Source organism: Dermacentor silvarum, chromosome 8 (assembly GCF_013339745.2).
Source record: "Dermacentor silvarum isolate Dsil-2018 chromosome 8, BIME_Dsil_1.4, whole genome shotgun sequence".
Classification (NCBI taxonomy): Eukaryota; Metazoa; Arthropoda; class Arachnida; order Ixodida; family Ixodidae; genus Dermacentor; species Dermacentor silvarum.
In genome coordinates, this window is record NC_051161.1 from 25,019,813 (window position 1) to 25,038,998 (window position 19,186).

Consider the following 19,186-nt stretch of genomic DNA (forward strand, 5'->3'; position numbering starts at 1 on the left):
CAAATATATTGGTATCCATATACAACAAACTTATCATGGAAGGCGCATATAAAACATGTTACAGCAAAATCATCTAGCACACTTGGTTACCTAAAACGAAACCTACGCGAAACCCCTTCAGCCACTCATGAAATAACGTACAGAACCTTTGTTCGTCCTCAACTCGAATTCGCATCCGCCATCTGGTCGCCTCATCAGGAATATTTATTAAATTCTCTCAAATCTGTTCAAAACCAGGCCACACGTTTCATCGCCAAACATTACAGTAGGCATTCTAGCGTTACTGCTATAAAGAAATCCCTATCACTCGCATCTATTGAATCAAGAAGGACGATAGCTCTGCTTTGCTTACTGCACAAAATCACTCACAGTCAACACGAAACTTACATTACCATTTTCCCGACCATTTCGCACATCTCGCCGCTTACATAACGCAGTTTCACACGTGTGTTTGGCCGCACAAACACATTTAATAAATCTGCATTACCTCGGACAATATCAGCTTGGAACGAACTTCCAAGCCACATTGTTGACATTAATAACCTGGAATCATTTCGAGAAACATTTTTAAAAAATGACTCCGCAGTCATGCGCACGTGTGGTTTAATTTGTCCCATGTGACTTGACTGTCGTCATGCTCGCTTCTTGCCTGCTATTTATATGTATACATACGTTTGCAGTTCTTTGCCAGGAGTTTCATGAGCCATGCGCGTTTCTGATCGCCCAGAGTGTTGTTGTTGTTGTTCGTTTCCTTGATGGTGAATGGCGTCTTTTTCCAGTTGTTTGATTTGTTGTTAGTTATGTTCTGCTGTTTTCGCTACATGTTGTTTCTCTTACCTCCCTCACGCAATACTGGTGCCTGTTAGGTAAGTGTATAAATAAATAAATTAATTAATTAATTAATGTCGGAAATGTCATGTCAGGATTCATTTAAGTGACGTCTCAGTGAACATATTATTTTTTGTGGGAGCTATGCTACTGCGAAATGACTAACCGGGGTGGCTTAGCGGCTACATCGTTGCATTGCTATCAGTGCGAGGTCACGGGATCAAATCCCGGCCGCGGCAGCCGCATTTCAATGGGAAGAAATGCAAGAAAGAAAAAAATGTGTTCGTGTACCGTGCATTGGGTGCACGCTAAAGAACCCCAGGTGGTCAAAATAATCCATAGTTGCCCCACTACGACATGCCTGATAATAATACCGTGATTTAGCATGAAAACTCCCCAAACCCCCCTTTTTTTTCTTTGAGAAATAAAATGTTTTCAAACAGCTCATTGAAACAGTTCTGTCCATCGCCTGTAGATAATAAAGCTGTGTTCTAACATGATTGAGTGAAACTGTCTCCGGAATGCTCGTTTGAAGGAATCTGTTTTCATTCACACGCTCTCCATTGCAAGGAAATAAATGTCGGATCATTATTATCATGAAAGTAAGTTTACGATTTATCAAAAATACAGGCTAGTTACGGAGAATATGGTTGTAGAGATACCGCAGGCCCATCTGTCACTGTTTTCATATTAATGCGACTAGCATTCTTTGGGCACTTTACCCACTTTGCGGTATGTCCGTATCAACCTCTTCCACACCGTGACCCAAGTTGTCTACTAGATTGGGCCACTGGGCAAGTGCTGGCTGCTGTCTTGTCGAGCAGACAACATGGGCCACTGGGTATGTGGCCTAACAAACAATTTCCTGCTGACTGCTATCTCGCCTAGTGGAGGACTCGGGTCACTTGGGTCACGTGTGGTCTTGATATGTAGTCATTCTTGGCCAGTTCCCCAGAATGGACGCGCAAAGCTAACACAAGGGTTATGCAGCCTTAAATATAAAATACTGGCTCTCCCGTAATCGAGAGTAGGCAGGTAGGTACGACTTCATTCGAGAATGTAAGCATAAAATGGCTACAGGCAAAGCAGATTGGTGCCGCGACGCAGGCCTGAAAGCTTACTGAACCGGAATGAACCTGTTTTGAAATGAACCTCGCTGCAAGCCTCGTCTCGGCCAAACAACCATCCGCGGCGCTCCGGACGCTGTCGGCCTGGTCACGCAGCGTGGCGCCACCTCTCGAAGGAGGCGGCGCAAAACCCGCGCCGCGGAACTCCCGGACCGCTGGCGTTGAAAAGAGCACAGGCAACCCTGTCTCAGCGCCAAAAGATGACAATCAAGCGATGGTGCCATGTATCTGCCTTTTGAATGGCGCTATTGTAAATGACAAATAAAACTTTAGCGTACTAGAAGTTACAGCTTCAGTGATATTGTGAACAAATATTAGGAACAACTCGGAAGCAATATTTTTGTAACTTGTTCGAGCAGTAACTAGCGTATGTAATGCGGTCCTGTACAAAGGGTTAAGGACCAGAGACCGCATTTTAACTTTTGACTGGTTGCCCGGATGTTCTCGTTTGAGCGCCCGGATAACGGCTCTGGATTTTGGCTCAAGGTCACTTGAAGGTCCCCGACAACGGGAGCTAAAAGCATTTCATGCTTAATAAAGCAACAGCGCACCATATCCACAAGACACCTCCACGTCGAGCGCGGCCGTTTGATGGAGAGCCATTGCAACGAAGTTGCAGCCAGGGTACAAGGCTATAGGGATACTACGGAATTTCAACTGTGATGCAGTGATTACCTAAAGATATACTGTGTCATGGTATCGGTTCGCATTGTGATTAGAGGCGAGGTCGTCGCTCCGTGCATCTGCGGTGGCAATACAGTGTGCCGCTGCATTGTTTTAATGCTAATCACGTTAGCGATCGCCTTCACATCACTTCACATTACCTCACTTCGTTTCCTTAAAGACCCCTCGAGGGGGTATTACATAAGGGGTGGGTTTACAATATAGCCACATGACGTCACTTATATAGAAAATCGGTTACATCGCGTAAGAAAGTTGATGGACTAGTGATTGCTGCGATTTGGTGGGAAAGGTCGTTCCATTCTGGTGTTGCGCGCAAAAAGAAAAAATGAAGAAAACGTAATGGTGCGGGCACGTGGCCGTGACGCTTAAAGCTTATGGCCGACGCGGTGGGATATGCGTGCAGGGGGTGCGATGTAAGGTGGATGGCCGAGAGAACGACAAGTGCAAAAAAAAAACAATGCGGAACAAGGACAGCGTGGCAATGCGACGAGGAAGATAGAGATTCAATAAGCCGGATTCTGCTTTTAATGAGGGTACACTGACGTGATACGGATTAGTGGAATGGAGGAATCTAGCAGCGCAGTTCTTGAACTGCTTCCAGGCCAGTGGTGATGTAAGACTGGTGTGGGCTCACAAATGGTGGATGCGTACTCGAGCTTAGGTCTGACAAGCCATTTATAGGCTACAAGTTTTACATGCATGAGGGCATGGTGGAGGTGGCGTTTAAAGAATCCAAGTGTTTTATTGGCGGATGATAGGATGTTAGTAATATGCGTACGCCACGAGATGGTCCCTGCATAAGGTTACACCCAAGTATTCGAATGCGATAACGGCTTCTACGCTAACACCAGAAATTGTGTACGGGAAATGAAGGGGGCTAGAACGACGCGAGAACGTTACAGATGTACATTTATTAGCATTCAGCGTCCTTAGCCATTGGTTGCACCAGTTTAGGACGTGGTTGACATCAGTCTGTAAAGCTTGTTAGTCGAGGGCACTATTGATAATGTGATAAATGACTCAATGTGTTCTACCGGTATCTGTTTACTAGGCCTCGTCTACACCTTTTAAACGGAGTGCGTTAGTTCTCTTCAAAGTTTACTCAATAAACATTGTTTCCATACATATCCCCATATATGCAGGAGAAGATATTGACTTTAACATAGGCGCCTGCTACTTCTTCTATCACGGCGTGTAAACTAAACATTGACGAAAGAGCAAGCGCAACAAAGATATCTCCACATGCAGAAGTAACCCTCAAATCAGACGCACCTGCACAGATACACCGTCAACCGCAGTAACATGCTATGCTTATGGCCAGGCAAGCATCTCCAGCATCCAATAAAGAATATAAACCGGGTGTTTAATAAAAGGACAGTTTCTTCAGATACATACCGTAAGTGGTGGCGGCCACTAGGTAACGGGTGATACGGGGTAATTCGTTGCTAATTAACAAAAATCCATTAATTAACTTCCAAACTATTAGTTTCAGTGGGCTCATCGCAATTTGGAAATTGAAGCGAGCTCTCCACGCGCAAGCTATATCAACTTTTGGATCTGGAAAAAATGCGATTACCCTCGGGGTTAGGTTAGGTTAGGTTAGTTAACTGTGGCGCGTTAAATTTCGGCCATCAGAGGGCGAGAAACCGAAACTGGGAGGCTGCAGCAAGAGCAAAGCCGCGTCCCTCGATACGGCGTTCTGCTTAAGTCAGGCAGGCGATGGCCTGCGCATAGGCGCACCCTTTTGTGGAAGCTTATCTGTGCGCGGGTGCACGGAGTAATCGAAAAAAAAAAAACATGGCACGGAAACGGATGGAAATATGTGTATATGTTCATACAGACAGGCGCCCGACAAGTCTACAACCCTACAAAAGCCTGTAAAGGAAGATTTGTTAAACTTTCGCGGGAGATATTCTGTATACAAAAGCTGTTCTTGGACTCACGGAAGTCATAACATGTTTACAAATTGCGTTCCGCGCAAGAAATTAACACTGGCATCGAACGATAGAGAAAGCCGCAGAATAATATATCATACAAGACGCATGTTCCAAAATGTCCTCCTACGACGCTAGCGATCGTCCAGTTAGAAGACAGAAGGTCTAGAAGAAAAGGACTGCGCGGTCAGAATATGGCGTCAGGTATCCCGGCACTATACCATTACGAACCATAGATAGATGCTTCAAATGAGGAATGATCTCATCCTCCTATACGCCGCCTTCTCCTCCCAGATTTAAACGTACTGGCAGGCAGTTTCCCTGCGCATATGACGTCATGGCTCGATGCGTAAAGGTTTATATCACGTATGAAATAAACGAGGCCCTTAGTAAGTACGCAGCTCGACTCTGTGGCGCGGTGCAACCACTCCCTGCGCCATGGTAGGCAGAGTGGTAGTTCGATTCGTGCTGGTTGATTGCAGGCATTTTATATTCCATACACGTGCGACGTAATCATATGCTAAGCAATTCCACACATGATATCAATATCTGTTCCACCTTGATAACACGCCTTCTAGAATGTGTAAGGTATCGTTTAAGTCAGGTCATATCCCGACCTTTATTTGTACAGGCCACTTTGCCACTTTAACGATTCTGTTCACACAGGACAGTGGATCTCAAGAAGCGCAGTTGCACTTTCACGGTCTTCGGATGCGATGTTAAGTCCCGTCGATGTCGTAAAATTATTTTACGGGGAACTTGTTAGCCTCTAGTTGGTCCGGATTTTCGTGTCCGCGTGCGCGGCTCTCGCTCCCACAAAATGTGGGCCGATCCCGGAGGCAGTGCAAGGAAGCGGGCAGCGCACAGTGTGCTGCTTCTCCAAGAGGCATCGCATCGCACGACGCCATCAGGTGACATCATCGCTTGACGAAGACGTCATTGCGTGACGTCTCGTTTAACGTGATTGCGTCATCAAATTACGTCATCAGGCGATATCGTCACGTGATGATGCCGTTATTCTCGTATATTAGAATTACAATCCAAAGCTATAATGTCTGCAGCTTGTGGTTAAGTCATACTTTACAAATTCTCTGACGCAATTTGCTTTGAAAATTTGAATTGGTTCAGTAAGGGCCTTGCGCTGGGCAGAGAGCCTAGAGGAATAAGCATGTATGCTGCACTTCCGCCCATGTGCGTGGGCGCGTGACATACAACGTCACTTGTGCTGGCCGTGCTTGTTTAACGTCATCTAACGCCGGCCGGGCTTGTCAAACGTCGGCAACAGCTTGGCTGTAGATCTACTTTCACAGGGTGGAATGGAGGCGAAGTTTTCTTCCGGCAAGAAGCCGGTCGCCCAACTGGTTGAGCCCACCGGAAACCTATTGTCTCGACACAATGTACTGCGGGCACTGGCGCAGAAAAGAACGCCCTTCTTGCTACTTTCTTTTCCTTTTTTTCTTGTTTTTTCTCCCTCTCTTCATTTACAATCCCTATTTCTCCCACCCCAGAGCAGGGTAGCAAACTGTAAACTCACGTATAGTTAGGCTTCCTGCATTTCCTGTCTCTCTCTCGAATGATCCCGTAGACAATTCAGTTGTCCCGCAAAAAGGACGTCCCAAATAAAAACAGCTCGCAGATCCGTGACGCCAGCATGCCGTCACGCGACGCGGCGCCACTGAGTGACCGCGTGTGTACGGCCTAGAGCGCGGCGACAACGACGTTACGCACGAGAACCCAGTGACCGTCCGTGTCAAGCAAGCGTGCCGCTAGAAAGCCCACGCTTACGAACAAGATCAGAGGTCGACGTCAGAGGGGTGGCGAACGCGCAATTTCCTTATTCGAACGGCGCGCAAGTGGGGGTCGAGGCAATCGGCCGAGTCTTGCGGACTGTTGCCCAGGCGTATATGCGTTCCCAAGACGGCATCGCGACGGCCGTTTCTTTGTTTCTATCGTACATTGGAGTCACGTCCGGTTATGCAATCATGGAGCAGTATTGGAAGACCCGGCTGAACGTCGGATACGCCTGATCCGGCGAACACTGTGGATGCGACTCTTCGTGACCTGACTCGTGAGTTTTTTTCGTCTCTGGTTCTACTTCACAGTGAACAGCTTTGTTCATGCGACATCACCCTGTTTTCTTTATAGAAAGTGCGAAAGGGGCTGAACCCCATAGCAGCGCAACACAGGTTTGCTCTGTAGTACCTTCTGTAGTAAAAAGCAATCAGTACCTAAGATAAGGTAGTTTACGTCCGTGTTAAGCGTCAAGATCACCTGACAAGGCTACAATCGTTGCACTGCATGCTTAATGGGTATGCGATGTATGTGTCAATTAGTCAACGTCTATAGTTACGGTTTACGCGCAAGCGTCGACAATGACAGGAAGCCCACCTCCGTGAATTGTCTGTTCGCATCGAACAAGCTTCTTCTAGTAACACAAAAGTCATTAGGGAGTTTTAAAAGTACGCGACCAGTGTTAGGGGATGCTACCGGTTTGGCGAAAAAGAAAGACTCAAGTGAGGTTTGGGGGATCTTGAGTAAACTAAGCCACTTGGAGGGGCTATTTCTAAAACTCTTTACTACATTCTACGCTACGCCATGTGGTCTTTACACGCCCGCCATTCCGGCAACCGTTGGATCACTCAATGAAAGCAACGAGAAAAACGAAGACGATTCTCAGTGGCACGTCATAGCAGCGGGAACATATAGCATCCATGGAGGTCTCTAAACTAAAAGTTCATTAACAGATTTCTGCACAACGCTTCATATCGGCCACTTTTCCTTTCCCGTGAAGTGCTGCTTCACCTATGTGTTTCCGCTGAAGCAAAGAACATACTCATCCGAAATCCCTTAAGAGGCAGAGGGCGCAACCAGAACTGCGGCTGTTGACTGCTGCCCCCCCCCCCCCCCCCCCAACTCCGTGCTGTAAACATTCCCCGAACTGCATTCCCATATTTAGGCTCTTCTGCAGCGCAATCCTGCAGGTGTTTGAGCTTGTGCAGTTAGGCGACGCGATGAAAACAGCGTAAATGAATCGAGGAAATAAACGGGAATCGGACAAAGACAAGATACGTTGTCAACAGGACGAGGAAACAGCGGCGACCGATATAATGTAATAATAGTTGCGTTTGTTGGTGCTCAGGCATAAATTTTCCTCGTATTCAGAGTTGTTTTCTTTGTATCACTATTCTCGCTGGAATCGCTTAGGCAAGCGGTAGAGCCCCATCATTAGAACGACTGTCAACTACCGATGTGTCACAACAACATTTCAAGAAAACTCACAAGCCGGCGTACCTATTAGAGGAGCGTAGGTGAAGTGTCAAAGAATAAGTTGCTAACTACTACACTTCACCTGACGGCGCCTCGTCGTGTGGTTCGGCAGAGAGCACATTCATTGGTATATAAGATAAAGAAACGACCTCTTTATTTCGCCAATCATTGTCATGCCCTGGCAAGTTATCTAGAAATTCCTGAACCCGCAGGATTGGTGCACTGACTCTGGCGTCCTGCATGCTTATGTGGCATTCGACTCCCGGCCGCAGCGACCACATTTCGATGATACCATGCAAAAACGCTCACGGCAGTTCGGGTCTCCGGATTTTGGCCACCCGATTTTAATGCTAAAGCATTATATGCCATTACGCGAAAATCCGCCGTCGGCGGCGTGACCGAGCGATGGTACCAATAATGCCCGACCACGCAAAGAGTAAGAACACGTCAAAAACGCTCGGATTGACCTCAAGTTTCTCAGGGAGGTTGCTGTAAGCAAAGTAAATTAATGGCTTTGAAAATAAATTTTGTACATTTCAGTCTGGGTGGGAATCGAACCCGGGCCTGCGGGTTGTGAGACGAGCCCGCATCCCCGACACCACGGCGACTCCACGGTTCTGCCTGACAAAAGGTGTACCTAGTGCGTGCGTCACTGCACACGTCACGTCGCAGCCTTCTGGCTGGCTAAAGTTGCGGCCTAGTGCGTGCGTCATCGGGCACGTGACGGCGCAGACAATGGGGAGGAGGTGGCGCCACGTCATGAGTGTATAAAATGAGGGCGTTCATGATGTTCCGAGGTCTACAAACGGTAACATGCTTACGCATTCCCACACGTAAGCAGTCTTAACAATCTCTGCTGAATGTTTCTTTAACAATGTGACCCGCAATTAAGGACTACTAGCGCACGTTCAAGGAAACCAGGTGGTCAGTGCAGGTTTAAAGAAAACCAGCTGGCCAAAATACGGAGACCCCGAATGCGGCGTGTCTCATAGCCCTGTGATGCTGCTTTGGGAAGTTTAACCCCATGAATTAATCGGATTGCTTCATCAGTCGCTCGCGAGGCCACATGTTTTAGAAGCGTCGCCAAAGAAGAGAGAGATAAAAGAAAGGCAGGGATGTTAACCAGTCAAGAGTGCGGTTAGCTACCCTATACTCTGGGGTAAGGGAGAAGGGGAATACAAATAAGAGAGAGAGAAAGGGCCTTCACCTCTTTCTGAGCCGATGATCGGTGGGGACTGTGTTCTAATATTGTCGCCGAAAGGCCAATAAATCAATCAAGGGTTTAAAAAAAATACGTAACATTTTAGGATCAAAATACGAAGCCACAGTGACATCACTAGTGGTGTGCTTCGAGCGCAAAATTCAAGGGATCGCAGAGCCTTCTTCCCTCATTTTAACACGACAGCGTTAAGGGCCCCGTTTCGCAGAAAATCCGGCGTCCGCAACCGGCGTCGGCGTGCGATGCGGGTGGCGGATAAAATCATCCCCAACCACCCCGACCGCGCAGGCCGTCCACGTGGTGCAAGGTCTTGGTGAACGAAATTTTAATTTCTCACAGCGAAATCCGCCAGGAAAATGGTAAAGTACGACTTTACCATTCGGCGTCGGATTGACCGTCGGATTGTTTACCAATCGGCGTCGGATTGTAATTTGAATGTACGAAAAAACCTAATTCTTCTACGAGGAAACTCAAACACAAACCCCTTTTCCAGTATTTCTACCAGACCTACAGCCGCGCGTTGTGATGCGAACGGGTCCCGATAACGCTATCGCGTTCTCCAAAATTTTTTTAATCATTATGTGACACCAATGAAGTGCAAGGGGAGTTCCGGAAGAGAAGCCAGCCATATAAAGTTTTACTTCGTTCCTTCATAAAGCGTAACATTTATTTATTTATTTATTTATTTATTTATTTATTTATTTATTTATTTATTTATTTATTTATTTATTTATTTATTTATTTATTTGGTGGCGCTGGCTAACACTCTCAGGGTTAGTTCTAGTTGTGAAAACATAAATACCCCAGAAAGTGGATGGGAAAACGGCTCCGCGGTAGCTCAATGGTAAGAGCATCGCACGCGTAATGTGAAGACGTGGGATCGTTCCCCACCTGCGGACAGTTGTTTATTCATCCATTTTCATTTCCATTATTTATCATTTCTTTATATGAATTAGTAAGTACTAGTAATTTCCCCTATGTTATCCTTGGTGTCATTGTTTGTTGGCTTCTTATGCTATGATTATGTATATATATAGAAGAAAGTCCATACCGAGACTGACCTGCCTAGAGCACTCTGCCAGTATAATAAATGAAGCGACAAACGTGGCCTCACGAATGCGTACCCTCGCAGTGCATTTGCCGGTCGGTGTGAGAACATGACCGCCGGCTGTACAGAGCTTAGGTCCGGGCCACGGTGTCGTCACCTTGCGAAGTGCAGTAGCCAGTTGTCCGCTCAGAACAGAATAATCGGCACCAGTATCGACAAGAGCGGTTACCGGGTGGTTATCTACAGAAACGGGTATGTCGGCTGAAACAGGTTTACGGTTTTCGAATGAAGGTGCCGAAGATACACAGTCGTCGTTGTCGTCATCGTCATCGTTATCGTCGTCGGTGACGTCGCCGTCGGGGTGTCGCAGCAGAGGATCTTTCGAAGTGCGTTGTACAGCGGCCCCACCCCCCGAGGTCGCTGTTCTTAGTTTCCCCGACTTGGTCTCGTGGGCCGGTTGCCCACAGAAGCGGAGAACGTAGTGTAGCGACTAGGTGACGCCGATCGTCGAGGAGGTGGTGATCGTGACTGGCGCCTCTGTGGAGACGGAGATCGGCTCGTTGGCAGGGACTGTTCAAACGGTGGGAACTGCGCGTACGGCGACGAATCTCGACTGGCCAGATATTGCTGGATTTCTCTCGGGCGCTCTCCCTCACGTGGGCGACGAGCGCCGGGGTGATATCCCTGGAGTCCTATTCGTCGGTAGTAGCAGGCACGGTACAAGTGGCCCGCTTCGCCACAGTGGAAGCAGAGTGGCTGATAGTCAGGTGTGCGCCACACGTCTGACTTTCGCGTATTGATTCGGGGGCTTGTGGACTCGTACATAGTTGCATGCGAAGTTTGACTCTGAAATGGCGCAGCGGTTCTTCAGAAGAAGGCAGGTTATGGTGGTTCACGGACTGCGCAGGTAGCCTCACTGCTTGCGCATAAGTCAGTACAGGGGCGGCTTCAGGTCGGGTTTGCACGAATGGCTGTGCCGCCTGGCGGACTTCTTCGCGGACGATATCTGCGAGGGACGTTGCGGTCGGCTGAAAACGCACTCCCTGTGGTCGATCAAGCTCCTCCCGCACGACACTACGCACAAGCTCTCGAAGCGCATCGGTGTCACAGGGCAACGAGAGAGATGGAGATGCTGATCCCAGGGTGATTTGGCGATCGTAGTCCGAGGAGCGTTGCTGAAGGGCTCGCTCCATTGTTGTCGCCTCACTGACAAACTCAGCTACTGTAGCTGGAGGCCTTCGCATTAGTCCTGCAAACAGCTGCTCTTTCACTGCTCGCATCAGCAGGCGGACCTTCTTCGCTTCTGTCATGCCAGGGTCAGCACGCTTGAAAAGCCGCGACATGTCATCTACGAACATGGCTACGCTTTCATTAGGCTTTTGAACCCTGCTCTGAAGAGCTTGCTCTGCTCGCTCTTTTCTTGCGGGACTGCTGTACGTATCGCGTATCTGCCGTTGAAATTCTTGCCAGGTGGTGATGGATGGCTCGTGGTTAGCGAACCATGTTCGGGCAGAGTCCTCTAGGGCGAAGTACACGCGCCTTAGCTTCTTCCGTTCATCCCAATCATTAACCTCGGCCACACGATCGAAGTCATCGAGCCAATCTTCCACGTCCTCAAAAAGCTCACCATGGAAAGGCCACGGCCATTGGGGCGTGTGGAGAACCAGCGACGCAGGAGGCTGTCCCGTACCGTATGTCTCCTGTGTCTGGGTTGCGGTTGTGGTCGACATCCTCGGCAGATCTTGAAGGCCGTATTCCGGAGGTAGTCTTTGAAGCCGTCGGCTTTTGCGTAGGTGGTCCGCTTACAGATCCTGGGGGTCAGAGTACATAGACGCGTACCCAGCACTAGAGCACTGCACGGGCTCGGGCTTACCCGAAAGCCCGGGCCCGGCCCGGCCCGTGGGCCGGGCCGGGCCGGGTAGAGGAGTTTTTTCACGGGCTCGGGCCGGGCTCGGGCACGGCGTGTGCTTTTTGACCCGGGCCCGGGCCGGGCTCGGGTTTTTTGACACGGGCCCGGGCCGGGCTCGGGCTTTCTGCGAGTTATTCTCGGGCTTCTCAACTCTGAAAAACATGTATTTTTCGGTCTCGGGCCGGGTTCGGGCCGGTTTCGAGTCGGGCTCGGGCCGGGCTCGGGCTTAAGGCAAAGGGGTGGCGGGCCGGGCCGGGCGGGTAACGTATATTATTTCCGGGCCCGGGCCGGGCCCGGGTATCGCCATAAAAGTTTTGATCGGGCTCGGGCGGGCCGCCCAATGTAAAAACGGGCCCGGGCCGGGCCCGGGCCGCAAAAATCGGCCCGTGCAGTGCTCTACCCAGCACCTCCACCAGTTTGTCACAGACAAAACAACAAAAGACTTCCGTCGACGCTATAGATCTTTTATAGAACTACTCTGGCACCTTCGTCGTTGTCTTCTTCGATGATCAACCCGACATGCCTAGCATGGAATTGCACCGAGTGGCTTTCAGTCGTGTCAAGGTCGTGGCATTATATATATATATATATATATATATATATATATATATATATATATATATATATATATATACCATTACTGAATTTATTCGACCATGGTACTTTGAATGCGGCACTGTGCACATTCTACGTGCCTATCGTACGCGTCGAATATAAAGCTCACGATTTTCGATTTCAGTGTTCTAAGCGTTTATGTTTGAGATTTTCAGTGTATTATCTTAACTCTTTCCGTACCATGGGAAAAATAGGCGTTTTCTCTTTCTCTCTCCATCCCTCTCTGTTACTTTCTTCGCACAACACCTGACTTCTTTCAGAGAACCATACGATGACATAAAGACTTAGTGGCTTTCAATGACAACTATTCGCATCTGAATCTACTTGCATTCTCTCCCGGTAATAGGCGTTTTATTGTCAGGGACAATGCTACCGCAAACAACCTCGAAATGACACTACTTCCATCTTGTTTTTGCTAGATGACGCGTTACGTGCCCTAACAGCCACCAACGGACAGTTGCAGAATTCACTTAAATATTCGTACAGCGAATGGCCACGTGCTGACCATCGCCTTCAAAGACGCACTGTACTCAAGCTGCGAACATTTCAGCACTCCATAAGTGCGCGGGTAAATAGATCAGTAACCCACTCAAGCGTTTCTTTAGTATTCAGGGGCAAGTGATCACGTGGCCCCCACGGAGAAGAGCTTGAATATCTCGTGAGAGATGCGATGTCCTGGTGTCCAAATACAGACACGTGACGTGCAAACTTACAGACGAGCATCAATCAGTGATAGAATGCTTTCGAGGAAATCTCCCTCTCTCATTGAACCTCTTGGTTGATTGATAACCACAGCCGGCGCTCTTCGATGAACGGGTATGTTTAGAGACCGGAGGGATCATATCTCGGTGTAGCCAGCGCCTTCTGCTGTTGACTGTACCGCGTTGGCCGGCGTCTCCGCTACGATTTCCTGCCATAAGGGACTCCAAAGAGAAGCAGAAAAAAAAAAGCGGCTTCAAGTGGTTCGCTCCTTCTGGGCTAATCTGTGCGAGAGAGCTGCAATCGGCCAGATACGAGTGCGCGACGGTGCGCGTCAATATACGGTTGATAACGGACAGCGCGCTCAGGAGAGCCTAACTCAGTTTACGATGAGAATCGCCAAGACAGTGCGGTACCCTTTTCGTGTCCGCGAATGAATGTCACCGAGACACAACTGATACTTGGCGGTGGCAAGTATAGACTCTTTTATACATATATATATAGTGTGTCCTGTTCGTGACACCGAGTTATGACGTATCACGTTTGACGCGCCGAGCCGAGTGCTTGTATGTGCAACGTACCGCGAATGCTCGCTTCGAGCTGTCACTATAAGCATCGAAGCATTGAAGAGAACATCGGCCTTTCTGAACCATCGAAACCGCTTTTTACGTAGGTAGCTCAAGGTGCACTGACCTTGTTCCCTCTACTTCCCGCTCGCTCGCCCGCACGCCCTCTCTTGTTCCCTCTTCGCAAAATCAGAGCATTTCGCAAGTGCCTGTAGCACGTCCGCCTTCGCAGTACGTAAACTCAACGCTCATTTACCCCAGCCTGTTCGACTCCTCTGCTGCCGGGTAAGGCGCGCGCTGTTCTGCCCTTGCCAGCTCGCTGCGAATAATCAACGTGTTACCTACATGTCATCCTCTTGTACATGCGTCTTTTTTGCCACGTTTAAGTGCATTTTGCGCTCAATTGGACCTGTTTCTTTTCAGTCCTTCCAAGCAACTGCGAATGGTACTGCCACAACACTGCGACCACGCACAAGCCGTTGTCTTCTGCAGACCTTTTTCGTCCGGTTCGGCGCCCGAGCTCCACCGCCTGTGTCACTGCTGTTGCCGTTGGGCGTGAGACTGCGCAAAGACGGATTTCCTGGCTGAAAATTGCGTTCCCCGCCGGCATCCTGGGATCGCATCGTGTCTTACGCTGCGCGTAGTGTCGGTTAAGCTCGAGCCATGGAATTCGAAGACGTGATCGACAAGCTCGGAGGCTACGGCCGGTTCCAGCGCCTACTCGTCTGGGCGTACCTGGCGCCGGCTTCCCTCCTGATGCCGGGTTACTTCATGAACCAAATCTTCATGCTATCCGTGCCCAAACACTCTTGCGTGCTACCCGACCTGGCGCTCGCATTCAACCTGACAGACACCCCCGAGCCGGGTATCCTGCGCAAGTTCCTCGTGACGGACGACGACTGCAGCACGTACGCGTTGGACTCCATCAACGAGAGCCTGGCCCGCGGTCTCCTGTCGGCGGCGAGCGCCAGTGACGCGGGCGCTAACGTCACCCGCTTGCTGGAGCATAACGGCGTCGAGAAGATGGCCTGCACGGAATTCGTCTACGACGACACCAACTACGAGAGCACAGCGTCCACGCAGGTGGGACACTTCCCATTTCGCCTTTGGTGTTCGCAAGCTGCGCGCCTTGTACACAAGGAGGCGCCGCGGAGCATAGTTTCGAGATGCAGACACAGCACACACTTTGTAGGCGCCGTGTAAAAGAAGCGTACTATGGAACTAAACTGAACAGCGGAGAATGAAATCAAAACAGAGAAGTTTCATCAGAACCGAAAAGGCAACGCGATACTGTTAGAAGCCAAACCAAGGCGTCTGAAAACGCGGTGTTGTAAGAAAAGATGTGCGACTATTCATGCGTAGCACGTGGAAATGGCGCAGAAACCATTGGGAATGCTTCATTAGCATATTGCAGTACATGACTCTAACTAACAAATGGCGTAGTTACCCTTTCCCTCGGCCTTGGGCTTTAAAGCTAACTTATGGGTGGTAAATAAAACTGTGGTGCAGAATAATAAAAAAATGACGGAACAGGTGGGGAAGGCACAGAATGAAATTACACTCGATTTGGAGCAATAAAAATCTTTCTTATCGTTTTTTTTTAAGATTCCATGATTTTTTAACACAAGCAGCATATCTTAAAAGTACATAATGTACCCTACTAGAAGCTGAAAATAAAGAGTTTAGTAGCACCAGCTGTCATTGGGGTGCTGATAAAGTGCATCAATCAAGCCAAAAAAAAGTGGCCAGAAAAATTATCGCATTACATTTTCACGTTTCTTAACAACCATCGGTAGGCGGCTATCAAGTCGGTCACAAATATTCAAAAACAACTACTGTCGCCGAGAGAAATAGAGAACATCTTTAATTCATCCCCATATAGCAACGCGCTAAAGCTGCCAACTGAAATAATGCGGCAACTTTCCGAGATACCCTTACGACAAGGTACAGGCTTTCACTTATTGGTGCTACGTAGCGTAAATGTTAGACAAAAGTCTAGTTCATACATACGCCAAATTCTTTTACTTCATTCTCGTGTCGCTATCCTGGATGGTGCCATTATTTGTTGAATGCAATCGCCGACGCACTACGACGCCGGCGCGAAAGTGCAGGAAAAGTCACTAAGCTCTTGAGAAAGAGAGACAGAGAGAGAGAGAGAGAAGAACAGTAAATACAGGGAGGTTAACAAGGTTGCACCTCATTCGCTACCCTACAGTGTGGAAGGGGGAGGCGGGCAGAAAAAGTAAAGGGAGACGGCCTTGACTTTAAGTGTTCTATATAAAAAAAAATGTCATTGTACTATAAACGTCTTAAGCAGGCTGAGCTCAAGACCGCTTTCGGAAGCGAAGTTCCTTGGGCAATAGCTTGGTGTTTCGCTGCATGGCGCAGGAAGCAAAGCGAGCGTTGTTCCAGTTCCTGAAGTCGACGGGTTTTTGCGACCGTTTATAGACTAGCTGCAGATCTTCGCGTGGGCGCGCGACTAGTGCTCTTTCTCTCTCTTTATTTCTCTCAATATGCCTCTTTATCCCCTGTCGCCTTCTTATTCCCTCTCATTTGCAGGGTAGCAAACCGTACGCATAGTCTGGCGCTCCGTGCCTTTTCTTTCTCATCTCTCTATCAGCGTCTTCCGTCAGTTTATTGGGACCAGCTTTCTCTTTCTTTTTTTTTCTTTTACATTTCAGTACAATGTACAACTCTTTATCTTTCAGTGGGACTTGGTATGTGATCGAGCCCATCTTCCTAGCCTTGTCTTCACGCTTGGAAGCGTCGGCAGCGCCGTCGGAACCGTCCTCTTAGGCACGCTGTCTGACAGGTGAGCTCGCGAAATGAGAAACAGGTATTGATTGATTGATTGATTGATTGATTGATTGATTGATTGATTGATTGATTGATTGATTGATTGATTGATTGATTGATTGGCATGTTGTGATTTTATTTTTACGCCACCTCCGTCGTTTATTTTACTATCTGGTCGTCATGCGTTAATGGGAAAGCGGTCAGCGAACGAAAAAGGAGCACTGATGCAAGAAATCCATTACAAAAAGAAAGAAAGTCAAGTTAGCGGATTGCCGAGTGCTTCCTCTGTTGCGTAGTTACTAAGTTGTAACCATGATGTCTTCGTTCTCTTTTGTTTCCTTTTTTTTCTATTGTGCTTTTTTTTAACTATATATAGGTGGGGGAGGGGAAACGACGAAGTCGCCAATTTTTACTCACCACTCGAGAGTTTACATAAGAAATCTGACCAGAACAGTCACTAGAATATAATTTATTTCAAGAAGTGAGACGACGTTCATTCAAACGGTTTAAGTCGTTCCCCAATAAGAGCGTTTCTCCTGTTCACTTGTCCGACTAAAGGAGATGCTGGCCACCCGGCGATGGTAACGGCTACATCTTCTCGCGAGAATAAAAATGTAAGTATATCACAAGTCAAAAATAGAGAGAGAGAACGTATCACCAAATTTGATGATTCTCGTGTGTGCAGGGTGCATAAAATTTCATTAACTCCACAGGTGCTAAGAACACAAAATGTTACCGGAGACAGAGAGAGAGAGAGAGAAAAAAGGCACTCACGTGTTTATTTGCACTGCGAGAATAAAAGCTCAACGAGAGTGGTAAAATTTTAAGTTATACAAAAACAGAGCTTCCTGGGAAACATAGAGGCAATGAAATGGGGTACAATAAGATTGGTGATGATGACGACAGAGGAAAGAGGCAAAACATACAGCGGGGAAGTCTACTTGTGGCCTAGAGTGCACACTCGCTCTTCTAAAACTAGGCTTAGTTTGCGGGCGCTGGCTGCTGCTATCGTGCCCATAAAACAACTTGCACAACAACTTCGGCCACTGGATATGTGCGGCTGCGCGTGTATCACAAGTCACGTGTCCGAATGGACACCTTGGGCCACTGGGTGTCTGCAAGTGTGCAGGCGGGCATCTGGCCGCTGACATGGCATGTGAACCAATCTTTGCCAGTCCCCCGCAATGTTTACGTGCCACTTGGTAGGTGCCCGATCGTATATGCTGAACAAGAGGCAAGAAGTGCGGAATTCGGCATCAAAAGCTGCCTAGTGCGGAGATAGAAGTGAAACGAACATAATGGGACGAGAGCGAGCACTCGGGGAGAAGCGTACAGCGCGAGCGGCGATGACGTTATCGCCCTTGGACTTTATATGGAACATCAAGGCGACGGCGACGGCGACGGCAGAAATGCGCCTGGAGTGAAATTGCTGTCACAACAATAAATAAATACAGAAGGAAAAGTCAATTTACCACATCTCAGTAAACGTTAAAGAAAGCTTCGCTATAACCGATTCCCACATATGCGCCGGATCCGCCGATGGTTAAAAATAATTAAAGAAAAGCCTAAGTGGCCTCAGAACTAGATTCACACACTATCCAAGGGCCACTGAGAACGGTTGGCTTTTGTGACAGGGAGGTGTACCGGTCGCAATCAACCAATCGACCGCGTTATGAGGGCAATCACATCTAAATCACGCCCTCAAATAAAAGTTCAAGCTCCTTCTTAAACTCCAGAGATCATTGGCCAGCGATCGATCGAGGAGAGCTGAAGTGAGCGAAGAAACTTGGTTGCAGTTGGCCACGAGATCGAGGTAACTTTCACAGCAAGCGAACCTGGTCAAACGACTGAGCGCAATGAAGTTGAAAACTATCAAGTGCAGAACTAGTCGCACAGAAAACTGGCAGACCGTTCGATCGTCGTACGTAGCTGGTACGCGCCGCACTCAGACAGCCATCGCGTGGCCACAGTTTGCCGCCTTTACCCCCACACAGACTCGCAAACAGAAGCGGCTGAAATGAGGCGAGCATTTCCAACCATATCGCCCATCGTTCTCTTCATTTTTTCCCTCCTTTTTTTTTCTTTCTGTCATTTCTTATTTTTTCAAGTTTATTTCTGCCGACTCCTTTAAAGGGGCTCAAGAACTTTGCCAGGCAAGACCCCAATAGGATCTCAAAAGTGCGCCCGGACGAAATTATTCAAATACCCTCCCCGCACATCTCAAACGACGGAGCCTTGGGCTCCCAAAATGCATGCAAATACCAATCGATGGCGGAACCAGGACATTCCTTAATAATCCTCCCGGCAGTCCAAGAGACCCGAACATGGGAAGCTCATGCAAATCAAATCCGTATGCAAAGTCAGTCCTGGCCCACGTGTCTTTATCTTCTCTTGTTTTTTCGCACGGCTAGCTTGCTGGACTTGGGCTGCATTCAAAAGGTCGCGATATATATATATATATATATATATATATATATATATGATATATTATATT

At 48.2% G+C, this 19,186-nt stretch overlaps 2 protein-coding genes across 6 annotated transcripts in view; both read left to right on the forward strand.

Moving 5' to 3' along the window:
* LOC119460825 (organic cation transporter protein-like) overlaps positions 1-19,186 on the forward strand; it is a 93,897-nt gene that overhangs the window by 52,165 nt on the left and 22,546 nt on the right.
* LOC119460821 (organic cation transporter protein) overlaps positions 6,528-19,186 on the forward strand; it is a 71,090-nt gene continuing 58,431 nt past the window's right edge. The window contains exons 1-3 of one of the 5 annotated variants that reach the window (XM_049673215.1): positions 6,531-6,641; positions 14,320-14,979; positions 16,605-16,708. In XM_049673215.1, coding sequence (XP_049529172.1) covers positions 14,560-14,979; positions 16,605-16,708 — 524 coding nt within the window. In that variant the 5' untranslated portion in view covers positions 6,531-6,641; positions 14,320-14,559. Of the gene's footprint in view, positions 6,642-13,626; positions 13,798-14,063; positions 14,182-14,319; positions 14,980-16,604; positions 16,709-19,186 lie in introns of those variants that run through there. The other 4 variants (XM_049673217.1, XM_049673216.1, XM_049673218.1 and 1 more) reach the window with 4 other exon arrangements.